At 35.3% G+C, this 14,611-nt stretch overlaps 2 protein-coding genes and 1 long non-coding RNA gene across 4 annotated transcripts; 1 reads left to right on the top strand and 2 right to left on the bottom strand.

Moving 5' to 3' along the window:
- The first annotated feature begins 153 nt into the window (after window positions 1-153).
- Window positions 154-3,310, top strand: LOC102803288 (glucoside xylosyltransferase 2-like). Its single transcript, XM_085501878.1, has 4 exons — window positions 154-384; window positions 1,156-1,329; window positions 1,997-2,168; window positions 2,979-3,310. Exons 1-4 carry the CDS (start codon window positions 154-156, stop codon window positions 3,308-3,310), a joined length of 909 nt encoding a protein of 302 aa, XP_085358004.1.
- Window positions 3,311-9,585: 6,275 nt separating this feature from the next.
- On the bottom strand, window positions 9,586-13,718 carry LOC100367179 (uncharacterized). Its single transcript, XM_085501877.1, has 3 exons — window positions 13,685-13,718; window positions 10,179-10,547; window positions 9,586-9,974 (listed from the first exon to the last, which is right to left on the bottom strand). The coding sequence occupies exons 2-3, from the start codon at window positions 10,524-10,526 to the stop codon at window positions 9,603-9,605; spliced, it is 720 nt and encodes a 239-aa protein (XP_085358003.1). The 5' UTR covers window positions 10,527-10,547; window positions 13,685-13,718; the 3' UTR covers window positions 9,586-9,602.
- On the bottom strand, window positions 11,349-12,693 carry LOC146740883 (uncharacterized). Of its 2 annotated transcripts, XR_014930003.1 has the most exons (3): window positions 12,407-12,693; window positions 12,027-12,099; window positions 11,349-11,695 (listed from the first exon to the last, which is right to left on the bottom strand). It is a non-coding gene; the product is annotated as an uncharacterized LOC146740883 (long non-coding RNA). The 2 variants fall into 2 exon arrangements; XR_014930002.1 differs by having other exon boundaries at window positions 12,027-12,693.
- Window positions 13,719-14,611: the final 893 nt, after the last annotated feature.

Genomic DNA, 14,611 nt, shown 5'->3' with positions numbered 1-14,611 from the left:
TGGATACGATGCGTTTTGTACTCTTTTGTTGGTTGTTGCGCCTTGAGTTGGCTGGTAACGATCATTCTATCACTGTATTGCCATCGTGATCTGTACTCACCACAGTCCCCCTATTACGGAACTTTGTACTTGCGAAAGACGAGCAGTGCGAACATGTCTGAATTGCCGATACATCGGGATGCAGTGGTTAAAACCGTTCGAGTAGAAAAGATTAGACTTCACAAGAGAAGCCAAGAAACCGTGTACATCGCAAATGTCGTCTGTGGACGCAGGCTGGAGGAAGCTCTAACGCTTTATAAATCAATAGTTTTGTTCACTGACAACGAAACAAGAATACATTTACATATTTTTACAGATCATCTTCGGATTAATCTGACAAAAGAGGTAAGACAGTTATATCATATGCGGTCACTTGGTAATGCGTGCACACTATCCCGGAGACTCACATGGGATTATATATGTATCCCCTCCCCCTGTTTTTCAGCATTTTGTGGAACTGAGAGTCTCCATTTTATGAATTATGAAGAGGAAAGCTCATTTATTCAGGACCAGTTTGGCTAATTAATTTTATTTCATTATAAATATGATAACGTTTTGTGGAATTACTTCGAAACAAACGTGATAGACGGTTTACATGCATATACTGATCTATCTTACACAGCTCGATAGATGGCCAGATATTGTTGGTGGTCGAATCACGTACAGTGTACATTCAGTTGAATATCGCGATGTAGAAGACGCCCTCAAGTGGAAGAACATGTTTGCACATGCTCAACTCAGCGTTTATTTCTGCCGGTAAGTGGCGCTCTTTTATACTGTCTTCCTTGTACAAACAATCTGTCCAGGGGATAACCGTCCCATTTCTTCCATGCAAACACCCCTGCGCTGTCGCTGCGTGTTGTCAGTAATTGTCTTACTGTGTGATAATTATTGGTGCCGCATTGTTCTGTATTTAAAACATAAGCCATATTTTAAACAGTAAACTTCATTTTGTCAGAAAGTTTAGAGCTAGGCGATTCAGTATAAACGTTGGTATTGTTCTAGTAGACAACTTTTAATTCTCTAATAATTAGTTCAACAAATTTGACAAATAAACGTTTTTAGTCAGTGTGCATGTAGTAACTAACATATTAGTTATTTTTTTTCAATTCCTAGAACATTTTGAACGAAACCGATGCTGTTATTTACATAGATACAGATGTTCTATTTCTTCGTTCGCCAAAACTATTATGGGACACATTCAAAAAGTTCAATGAAACACAACTTGGCGCCATGGCTAGAGAGAGCGAGGACCTAGTAAAAGGAAACTGGTACAGCAAATATTCAAAGGTATATCATTTATAGACCCTCTAAACTGGTGAACGCATACAAATGTTTGTGATTTGCGCCCTCACACGCCACGTGTTGATCGGTCATTGGGGACACATTGTAATATGTCACATTTATATCATTTAGTTTTACGTGCTCTTCAGAGGGAAGAAATTCTTTCCATTCCCTATTCAGATACCATACAACGGTAGCTGAGAAGAAGCTCTTTTCAAATTCATATTCAGATAACATACTATGATAGCCAAGAAAATCCTTTTTTCCACTCCCCTTCAGATGCCGCATGCTTACGGTAGCTGTAAAGCCCTATTCAGAATACATACCATACCCAGGTGGCCGAGAAAAGACCCTTTTTCATTCTTTAATCAGATACGGTAACCATAGTACGGTAGTGAAGAACATGGTTACTAAAAAATTAGTAATCGTGCCTAGAAGAAACTGTTTTTCATTCCCTATTTAACCACCATACCACGTAAGCCGAGGAGGGACACTTTTCCAATTCCTATTCAGATACCACACTCCGGTAGCCATGGAGAAACTCTTTTCTATTCCATATTTAGATACTACACTGCGGTAGCTGAGAAGAGAATTTAATTGCATTCTCTATCTAATCACCACACAACGGTAGTCTACACTCTAATTATAGACATTAATTTCACTCTCTATCTAGATACCATACTACGGTAGTCTTGGGTTGAATGCTGGTGTAATGCTTATGAATCTGACACGAATGCGATACAAACATTGGGAGGACAACATGCTTGATGTGTACAACGAATACAAAGCGAATTTAACATTTGCGGACCAAGATATTATGAACATCTTCTTTCATTTTAACCCAGGTAATTTATTTAACTTTCTCGTTTTAATAAATAAATGAAATCGTCCATTATTTAGTTTGGAGGTTTGTTTTCAAGACAGAGAATGTGTAGACGACAACTTGTCTTGTTCGAAGTGTTTATAAGTGGGTAACCACTTGAGTAACACATGTGCACAACAAAGCGCATCAAAAACCTACGTGGCAGGCGATACTGATATTTTACATGACGTTTTTAATATTTAGTTTGTTGCCGTAATCCGATGAAAAGTTCTCTATTTATAGTACTATCATTGGCAAAATAAGTGTTGGCATTTCTTGTGACATCTGGAGTCAACCATTTTGAACGTTCCAAGTAGTGATCATTTGATACCAGTTAATTGTGGTGATAGTGACCACTTTTTTTTACTTTCTCTCCCCGAGATTTTTTATTTTTATTATTCATTTTTTTCTCATTCCCTGTACAATACTTTATTTCCAAGATATGTCATGTTTTAAAAATTGAAAGTATATACTACCAGCTGGCAAACATGGCACTAAAATTAGAAGACAGTTCACAATCCTTATATTTTACTTATCGAAGGGTTACACCAAAAATGAAAAAAAAAAATTCTCTATTTAAAATCAAACAATAGTCTCGAAAATAAAAAAAAAGTTCGGACTCCCTGAAATCCTTATTTTGATACATGTCAAAGCTACAGACATTCATGAAAATACTGCAATCAGGTTTAAACCCCGTCTCTTTTTTTTCATGCGGATTTGTATTATAAATATTAAATAATCTCAATTTGCAAACCTGAAAAGCCTTATTTTAAACAATATTTTGTTTTCCCAGATATAATATATGTCCTTTCATGTAAATGGAATCTAAGAACAGACCACTGCGATGTGCCACCAATCCAGTGTAAAGATGCCCTCAACGATGGAATCTCATTAGTGCATGGCAACAGGAGAAAGTTCCACAAACATTTCAGTAACCAACCAACTTTTATCTGGCCGTACGAAGCAATCAGGGATACAGATCTAGGCAACAGTCGAAATAAGTTTGTTGAAGAGCTGCAAAGGAAGTTTGATTCAATTCGAAAAATTCCTGGTTGTGCACGGCTTGGCTCAATAATTGTGGAAACTCTAATAATTTCTTTGATTGAAAGCATAAACGCAAGATGAAGATCGCCAAATACTAAACACCCGTAGATGATCAGATCAGATCAAGACATACTGATTAATATAGTGTTCCAAATCCTAATCCTTATAAATACACGGTGGCAACATAATGAAACACATACCCAGGTTTACAGTGCTAAGAGATATTTTTATTCATTGTATTCACATGTATACCGCAAGGATTATGGGAATTGTGACATTATATGTTTAATTGCGTTGCTCGAGGTTACGAGTGAATTTGAAATCAACAGCAACACTACACTTATGGGCCATTTGTCGTTATGGTGATGTAATGCTATTTAATTTTTTTTCCACCAGTTCATTATTTTTGTCATAAATTAGTTCTATTTATAGTATTCACTCTCCTTCAGAAGATTGGGAGAAAAATAGCCAAATATTATGGGCAAAAATAGAAAATGTACTCAAATGTTGTCTGTTGGCGCCAAAATGCAGGAAAATTTGGGCGAGAAAGTCTTGTGGTGAAAAGTTGAAGAATCATTATGAGACATAGATTATGAGGGATAGGTCAGGTAACCAGAATGGTGAATAAACTTGTGGTTGCTAGGCGCTACTGAAGATGCCCGCTTTAATTACAAGACAAGAATATGACAAAAGTCATGAAAATACAGCAGTAGAACACTACACACCTTCTCTCTAAAGACATTTAGATATATGAGAAAACTAGCAAATGCATGTTTTTAACGAATAAAAGTTGTATTTGTCGATATTGCGAAAATCAATATTCATGAACGCTCAAAACTGAAAACAATTTAAATGAAACGAATGAAAATGCACAATACTTCAGAGAGTAAAGGGATCTACGTTCTTCTACCCAAATACCATCTTCTTGGAACTATTTTTTTCCAAATCAAGTAACACATTATGGAAATTAAGTTACGTTGTCCGGGCGATAACTAGGTTTATGTTTTTATCTTCTAGTGGGAAATACAATATGTAAAGAGTGAACGTGTTTATAAACAAGGACTGCAGTGCCCAGTGCCACCAACGGGCTACCAAGGTCAGATTTAATACAATAAGCACCGTTGACATGTACGCTATTGTTGTAATATAAGTCTAAATGAAGATTCACTCCTTCATTTTCTCTGAGAACTTAATGAACCTGGATTTGAAGATATTCAAAAAAGTGATTTAAAAACAATCCATTTTGTCAGAAAACAACTTTTCTCACAAATGCAGTAGAAATATACGACCACAATCAATTTGTAGAACATTTATTGGTAAAAATGTGCACCAAGTTTCAATCCTGTATATTTTTGATTTTGTACGTGATTTATCTGCAACACGTTTCTAATTTCGGTTTTATCTTTCTTATGAGTGAAAAATTGTCAAATGAAAATTATCATATTTTAATCGGCCATAAAAAAAAAACTTTATTATTGGAGGTTGGTCATTAAAAGTAGAAGGTAGTAATATGACATTCCCACTTAATGATTATATTATCTATAACTTTATGCTATACCGTAACCTAATATGTATATATGGTGACCCCCCCCCCCCCAAACACTCTAAAACACGCCTTCATGCACAAACCCGAACTTTAAAAAAAAAGTAAATGATTGTAGGTATGAATACTACAACTATTTTGCGCAACATTTATAAGGTTATTCACAATGTTCATCTTTTCGTGTACAAGTGAAAGACATAATTTGTTTTGTTTTTTTCAAATATAATGTGACAAAACCTCCTCAGAATATAACATATATCAAAAGTTGTGTGTAATTAATCACTTGATTATTATCAATCTACCTGGCTTTCCTAGATGATGAATACATACATTAATACCCTATCAGAATCACCAACAAATCAAGAATAAAAAGATACTGCAAAAAAACACTACAGAAAATATTCAAGGCAGGAGTCGAGCTGCAAGCATTAAGGATTATAAGCAAGTTGTTTTTTCTAGGTGGTTGGTGAATGTAACTTCCATTATCAGTAGAAACAAGTGATTACTGTCAATCCGAGCCACAGGCGACGATCCATGCTATATATATATATGCATCACATGCATACAAATCGTTTTCTTTTTTCGCAGTATAAATTGAAAACAAACCTCACAATATTTGCATCAGCACGAAAATTACCTTAAGACCAGGACTGCAAAGTTGGTAGATGTATTTGTATATATGACCTAAGTTGTTGGCATATTGAAACGCGCAGTTGTAAAGTCGACAAATTTAATAAAAGCCAGTTGCAAGCAGCCCATAGATGTTCACATGAGCTGACTGTAAAATGTCGGAAAACAGCTACAAAGTTGAATAAAGTGAGGGAAATGTTGGCGTAGTTGCTTGTACATTTAATCTACGACATTGTCATGACAACCTCGCAGTTATATTTCGAAAAGTTAAGTAACATTAACCATAAAATTGACAACAAACTGCTTACAATGTTGTGAAAACCGATTGCAAAGTAGGTGGTTGTATTCGGGATTGTTATCTGTGATATCCTATTAACAAGTCCCATAGTTAAAAGTTCGAAAATGTGAATAAATATTTTGTGAAATGCTATTAAATTATCGTAGTGTTTCCCCAAGTATGTAGAGGCCATAGGTCAATTCTAGAAGGTACTTGTGCCGGCGATATCGATTTTAAAACATCCAAAAACATAAAGTAGCCGCCAATTCGGGTTATTTTCAAATAGTCCATGCAGCTCTGTAGTTAGGTTACCGACATATGTTTAAGGTATAGCGGGATCGGGCGTGGTCAGTACTTGCATGGGAGACGCCCTTAGTAAACAAGCCGTTGAAATTTTTTTGTTTTTGTTTCAACACACACATGGAAAAAATATAAGGCAACGTTCCTGCACTCTTTCCTACTGTGATGTCAATCATTTATAGTGGAAAATCATGGATTTTTTGTAACTATATTACTGTAATTAATCGAAAATTTTCAAGAACAAGTTGTTGAGGCAGTCGGCACGTAGTGGGTTTCAAGCTGTTAACACACCGTGCAAAGTAGTTCAAAGTGATTGCAAAGCTGTGCAAATTTATTGCAAAGTTGGTAGATGTATTTGTATATATGACCTAAGTTGTTGGCATATTGAAACGCGCATTTGTAAAGTCGACAAATTTAATAAAATCCAGATGAAAGCAGCCTATAGATGTTCACATGAGCTGACTGTAAAATGTCGGAAAACAGCATGCAATGTTGGAGAAAGTGAAGAAAATGTTGGCGGAGTTGCTTGTATATTTAACCTAAGACATTGTCATGACAACTCTGGAGGTAAATTTCGAAAACATTAAGTAAATGTATTGAGAATGCCTCATATATAGCAGATTAACATAACAGCCAACCATAAAATCGACAACAAACTGCTTACAAAGTTGTGAAAAGCGATTGCAAAGTAGGTAGTTTCATTCGGAATTGTTACCTGTGATATCCTATTAAAAAGTCCCACAGTTAAAAGTTCAAAAATGTGAATAACGATTTCGTGAATTTCTGTTAAATTACCGCAGTGTTCCCCCCCGAGTATGTAGAGGTCATAGGTCAATTCTAGAAGGTACTTGTGCCGGCGATATCGATTTTAAAACATCCAAAAACATGAAATAGCCGCCAATTCGGCTAAATTTCTAATAATCTATGCATCTGTGTGGTTAGGTGACCGACAAATGTTTAAAGTAAATCTCGATCGGGCATGGTCAGTACTTGCATGGGAGACGTATGGGGGTATTTAAAACTAAAAATTGGCATTCCAGCTCAACAGCCAATCAGCGACGGCCTAACGCTTAGATGACAATTTCGGTTTCAAATACCCCCGGCTAGTGTTCTAGGTTCTTCCACAGTCACTTGGGGGCTGAAAATCAATAAATACTAATTTTCAACAAAAAAATCATCCGCTATACGTATATAAATAAACAAGTTGTAAAACACGGCACCTAGTAAATCGACACCCTGTCGGTTTCAAATGTCGATTTCTTACCTTAAAATGCGAAACAAAAATTTTAGAGAAAATCAGGTGTTTATAACCATTGTTCATAATCGCTAACTTGGTTTTATTCAAAACTGCACAAATCCTGCGTTTTCTGATGATATCCGACGATTTCATGAACGAAAATGGCCAGCAGCCAGAATCAAGGGGGATTCGCACAGAGTTCTGGGTAAATCAAGGAAATACTCGCTTGTTACGGCACGCCTGATTGGCTGAAAAAGAGTATGCGCACTTGATTTACCCATTGTGATCCACCACGGGAACCCTGGATTTCTTGGTTCTAGTAACCAACCTCCTTCTTCACCCCATTTTCCTTCTGATTCAACAGTGACTTCTACTATGCTACCAAGTGTCCTTGTCTCATCTTGCCTACAATCTTAATTGCCTAAGGTTTGATGACCAATAGTTTATCCAACGATGCTCGAACCAATCCCAGACTACCCGTTCGAATTGGGGGCATTTCGCCCATTTACCACTTCGCCCGAACGGTTTCGCCCGATTACCTGTTCGCCCGATTACCATTTCGCCCGATTGCCATTTCGCCCGATTACCAGTTCGCCTGATTCCTCGTATGTTTGGTATTTACGTGTAGTCAAAACAAGATAACGTAGAAGTCGAAATTTTTATAAGGTGACGAACGTGAAGTTTACAACGGGGTTGTAACGTAATTTTATGCCGTTGCGGCCATCTTGTGTGGGTCATACCATTTGTGTATCGGGAGGAAACAATGAGTTGAGGGACAGTCACACCTTTTTGTTTGATGGTGGTAGTTCCTTTAGTTAAATGCACCGCGACCCTTTAAAAACACATTTTTTTTTGTATAAGAAGGTAAACCTCTGTTTTTAATGTAATTCCAATCTGATAAAACTTTATTTTTCCTTTAATATTAGCATTTTTTGGTAACTTGACACAGTAAAACACAGAGCTACAACAATTCAACAAATTGGGTTGAGGAAAAACTTTTGAAATATTTTTCTAGTATTGTGTTTGTTTTCCCCAGTTTCACTTCCAATATTGCATGAACTTTTTGTTTCCTGGAACGGGGAGCAATGAAAGTAAAGATATAATGCATAATTTACATTTACATTACATTTATTTATTTACCCTCTAATAAAAATATAGTAGCACACAGGGTGCTAATACAATCGAGCAATATAAAAACACACACTGTACAAGACAATTACAAGAAATCACAAATACTAAAAATATATATATTAGTACATGTATTACATATGGAATGTCTACGTAGAAATTGAAATACAAATTAAAAATTTACATCTTTGATTCTTTTTTTAAAAATAATGTAATAATAATTTTATTATTCAGTGATAAAATGTCTTGAAAAAAATAAAACTCAACCTAGAAACAAACTTCCAGACAAAATATTTGAAAATAGTTATGGCGAATAAATTAAAACTGCTTTAGCAAAATGTTAATATACTTCCAATCACATCAGGACACCTAAGTTAAATCAGGCCTAATACTATATTAATTATATACAATGTTGTGTTTCTATTTCAATTTAAAAGTATGGTCGAATTTTAAAATAAATTAGTGTAATTCTGGTCCTAATACTTTATTAATTATATACAATGTTGTGTTTCTATTTTAATTTAAAAGTATGGTCGAAATTTAAAATAAATTAGTGTAATTCTGGTCCTAATACTTTATTAATTATATACAATGTTGTGTTTCTATTTCAATTTAAAAGTATGGTCGAAATTTAAAATAAATTAGTGTAATTCTGGTCCTAATACTTTATTAATTATATACAATGTTGTGTTTCTATTTCAATTTAAAAGTATGGTCGAATTTTAAAATAAATTAGTGTAATTCTGGTCCTAATACTTTATTAATTATATACAATGTTGTGTTTCTATTTTAATTTAAAAGTATGGTCGAAATTTAAAATAAATTAGTGTAATTCTGGCCCTAATACTATATTAATTATATACAATGTTGTGTTTCTATTTCAATTTAAAAGTATGGTCGAAATTTAAAATAAATTAGTGTAATTCTGGCCCTAATACTTTATTAATTATATACAATGTTGTGTTTCTATTTCAATTTAAAAGTATGGTCGAAATTTAAAATAAATTAGTGTAATTCTGGTCCTAATACTTTATTAATTATATACAATGTTGTGTTTCTATTTCAATTTAAAAGTATGGTCGAAATTTAAAATAAATTAGTGTAATTCTGGTCCTAATACTTTATTAATTATATACAATGTTGTGTTTCTATTTCAATTTAAAAGTATGGTCGAAATTTAAAATAAATTAGCGTAAATCGGGCCCTAATACTTGTCTGTATTGAGTATTTTTCTCATTGTATTTTATTATTTTTGCCTTCATCGATGCATCACTGGGTTCCCATATATCGCTGCTACTGCTGCTAACAGTTTTCCAGCTGACCGGTCTCCAATATGAAATTCCTCCCATAATAGGAACATACGTCCTTGCATTTCTCTGTGTATTTTCTTCTGTCTCTTTCTTAATTTGCTTTCAGATACCAAGCGAGCCTGTATCGATAGTAGAGATGCCTCACGGTGTAGTAACTGTATCAGTAAATAGAAATTTAGATTTTGATGACCACGTCTGTTGAGGCGTGCATGCCAGCCCTCCACATCATTGTTGGTCCTTGTACTTTGCATGTAGCAGGACCATGTGGAGGGTGGCATGACTGCAGATTCAATCCACTGCATCTGGATATACTGAAATACCTGTGAATATATAAAAATAAAAAAAACAACATATAATTTATATACAGATGTCCACACCTAAACAGAAAAAATGTGGCATATATCAAGTTGACTGCAATATGTTATTGTTTGCCTTTATTGTTATGTATATTGGCCATTATTAATGTAACTTGTGCACTGCTACACTACACTACTGTTGTACTGATTATTAAATTCGATACATACCTCCTCGAGTCTTCCAGTGGTTGCCTGTCTTCTAAGTCTAGCAAACATGTCTGGAATAACTTCCGCTGGCAAACACGGGAGGGACATCACTTTACGAAGCAGCTTGAATGTTGCTTCATCCTCCATATAGGCTCTTTGCAAGCCAGCAGACTGGATGTGTCTCCAGACTGCCTGCTTCCAATGGAACGCACACCCTTTAATGTTCACAGCAGGATAAACATCTCGAATTGCTTTCCACATCGCTTCTTCGAAATCTACCATGCACTCGCTAAGAGCGATGGCCTCTGGAAGTAGTTGCTTTACGCCATGTAACACACTGATGTAATCTTTCTTGCTCTTTCCGGACATCAGAATAAAACAAAGTGGGACCTGAAAATAAAAAAAAAATTGTCTTGTGAAAATTGAAAATACTAGTAGTTATACAAAATGTTAATTGTTATTTTCGTCTCTAAAAACGACCGTCAGCAAACAACGGTCCACTGATAATTAAAAAATCGTCCCATGTTATGTTAAGTCGCATTATATCAGTCCCACTGATAATAAAAAAAATCGCCCCATGTTACGTTAGGGGTCCGGAAAGAAAACCCCTTAGGAAAAAAACCCCATAGTGAAAAACAATTGTTTTTTATCACCAATGCTTGCACATTGTCAGTATTTTGCTTGCACATTGTCAGTATTTGCTTGTAAAATAAATGGCAACACATTTTTTTCTGCTATTATTTTTAGTGTGTTAATGGTCTCATGGGGGATATGGTAACCTTCGTTCTTAGGTGTGATCAACAGGTGTTAATTTGTGTCAATCCTATAGTTTATGGAGTGGCATCCTTCGATCTTGTCTATTGTACGCATTTAATGTGTTTCACATTTGGTAAATATTTAATAAATAATGAAAAATAACAAAAATACTGTGTAATAATGCTTGATGTTTACTTTTGCCTTTTCCTGTCCATCAATCCACCAATCTATATCAAAGATTTAAAACTAAATGAACAAGACTTATCTTATGTAAAGATCAAAGGCATCCCTCAACAATATATAGAATTAAACACTTAACAAAACACCAATGAATAGGCATTCAAGATCAAAGGTTGCCTATAAACGTAAGTGATTGACACAAATTAACACTAGATGTTCACAACTAAGATCAAAGAATAACACAATGAGACAATATTACACTAGTAACATGTGTGACCATTTATGTCAATCCAGTGAATATAGTTATGAGAAACAAGTTAGTAAGTCTTCCGTACCACGTGCATTTTTTCTATTTGTTTCAAGAGATTTTACGTCTTTTAAGGTGTGGTTGAGTTATTCTTCACCTAAAGCCAACCTCGTCGTTTATCAACTTGACTAATATAACTCGCGAATCACCGTCGACGTTTTAATAAAATACTGTTACAATAGTTTCATTGTTGTGTAACGCCAAGAATATTACACAAACAAGATGGTAGAGTTTAATGCAATGTCCTGTTCTTTTTATTTCTGGACCAGTGTAAACAAAAGCAAAAACAAAAACCCTGTATAATAAATAAATAATACAAATCAGTATACACAACATAAATACATAAATATTCATAAATGTACACAACATAAATACATAAATATACACATCTCAGAGGCACATTACCATTCAATGCTATGCCAAATAGGCTGTCAATATTGTCAACAATATAAACAAGGTGTTTATATGCTGTTGACAACATCAGAATAACACATAAAGTAATTAACCTCACTAGAAAATATATTGTATGGTTCACAATGGTTAACAATACTATAAATATGTAAATAAAGTAAACAAGTAAACTTTTATATAAATAATCCCACAAAAAGTACACAATCAAAACATACCCTGACTCAGTCTAGACAACCGCCACTGTAAACAGCTTCAATCAAATAGTGTAGTTCAGTTTCAGCTAACAGTCTAGGCACGAGATGGAAATGCATAAATTATACACTAAATCAAATTTACATCAAAACAGTCATAAAATATGAAATCATAAAGTGCGTGGTTAGAAAATGCATCAAGTATCACTCAAATGTCATCAGGAGTGCATAAGTATCTTGTTCTATATCATAAAGAACAATAACAAATTTCAATAAATCTTGCAGCCTATAACTGTCCATAGACGCCATGTATAAAATTTGTCAACAAACTTGAAATGTGAATTTCTCGTAAAAAACATGAAATACAATGCTGAAGAAAATACAATATAAAATACATTGCTTACCAGTGACATTGGCATCAAAATGAATGATTGATGGCCAAAATTAACTCAGAAAAGAAGAAGAATCTTCCGCGAACCTAGCAGAAGACAACATTAAAAATGGACGGATGCTGAAACATGACCTTTGACCGGTCAAAAGAAAGTAAATAAAGAAATTGTTCTCCGATAAAAATAGTATTAAATCCAAGCATTGCATTATCAAAGATATGAAATTACAACAATAGGGCACTTTACAATGTCAGAAAAATCATTTCACAGAAAAATCTCAAAATTACCAAAAATCGTCTCAAGAGGGCGCTGTGTTCAATTTCATGTCTCACAGTTGTGTACGGTAGAATTAATTTTAATTCGCGCATTTTATACCAGTGTAATAATTGCATCGGTTAAATACGACTAAACGACTAAATAAAAGTAAATGTGGAAATACTGTGCTAAGTTGCAAGGTTTTTTCTCTAAAAAAAACAGGTCGCAATGACAACGAATGTACTATTGATATTCGTCGTGCCACATTAACCATTTCTCTGACTGTAAAAAAAGAGGAAATAATATATATATTAAAAAAGAGGAAATAATATATCACCGATGGTGAAACAAGTGAAAAATCTGTGTATGACGGCCGATGCATACCTGTCCCATTGCCTGTCGGCCACCCCTCTATTGTGAATGGGGATGACTACCAGCAATGGCGGACATCAGTTGCAGTGTTTGCATCGGCAAGAAAACCCTGACTAAAATGCGATCATATGGTAGATTTTATGCATTTTACCAGATGTACATTTCGAATCGAAACCCCCAGTAGGCCTAGTGTGTAACATCGGTAAATCGGGCGAAAAGGAAAACGGGCGAACCGGTAATTGGGCGAACTGGTAATCGGGCGAAGGAGTTCGGGCGAAGTGGATTTCGGGCGAAGTGACTGTACCCCTACCCGTTCTACCAATGCAGCACACTACTGACACTACAACCAGTAGCTGTAATTCTGCTGCTAATACCTTTCTCACTTTACCCCATCTACCTAGCAGTTTCTTGCACATGCTGAGTAAATTTGTGTCTGCCATAACTGGGACTCGGCATATGTATGTAAGCTGTATCTGGGAGCACTAAAGCTAAAAATGGCTGTCTTTTCGTTTGCATTTTCGGGGAGATGATTTTGTCTCCACCACTCCAGAGTAATGCAGGACATTAACAGAGTACTTTGGTACCAGAAATGTGAACTAGATCTGACCAGTGTGCCTACACACTGCCCACTATTAGCAGTAAATCGGCAATTTCCACCATACATACCTCCAGAACTCTCCCAGAGTCTTCCAAATCGCGTAACGTCAACGCGAGAATCAATGTGAGTCAAAGATGTGGCGGCGCCAAAGTTCAAATTACATGGCACAGGTAGTTCAGTTCACCACAGTATGAGACTTATATTAGTCCATGTTATATCTCAGGTGACCAAGTCAACCACAGCTTGTCAGAGGCAATGTTATTCCCAACAATGACAATAATTGTCCACCCAAATTGAGCAGTTCGCCATTGAATTTCACTCTGGCGTGTGTGTGACCTAATTCCCTTGTTCGCAAATTGTGTACACTATTATCGGAATAGGTGAAGTCACTGTCGATTGGCAATAAATAGCACAACTAGTAATAAAACAAGCTTGCATAAACTCCTAACAAAGCATAGCCGGCATAGCGTGTAAACGACAATACACACGACATCATCCCGACCTCAATCAACAAGGCAGAGCCATTTTGATTTTGTATTTAGATTAACAACCTATATCACACAATAAATGTCACTGTAAATCTAACTACAACAAAATTTCGGTTAGTTACACAAACACATTGGTACTCTCAATATTCCATAACAATCACGAGATAAAGAGTTTTATTGTCAGTTTATTTTCGTCCGTTGTCGAGTATATGGAGAACAATGTGGTGAAAATGTGCTGGTATGTATTGCAATACATGCAATGCGGCCTCATATTGTATGTAGTGTGTTACGATGTAGTTAACATAATGTGACAATGACGTAGATCATAGACAGATGAACACTTTAATTAAACTGTTATATATGTACAAATGCAAGTTATTACATTGTTTAAAGTAAAGTACCATTACCTGAAGTCTGTTACATCCCGCCATTGACTCGACTGTATGGTTCCAAAATATTGAACCCTGCGTGTTTCCGCCCATGACAAGTTAAATTGTCCATCCAATT

Source organism: Saccoglossus kowalevskii, chromosome 7 (genome assembly GCF_978046115.1).
Source record: "Saccoglossus kowalevskii chromosome 7, keSacKowa6.1, whole genome shotgun sequence".
NCBI classification, from domain to species: domain Eukaryota; kingdom Metazoa; phylum Hemichordata; class Enteropneusta; family Harrimaniidae; genus Saccoglossus; species Saccoglossus kowalevskii.
This window is presented reverse-complemented; position numbering and strand designations above follow the sequence as displayed.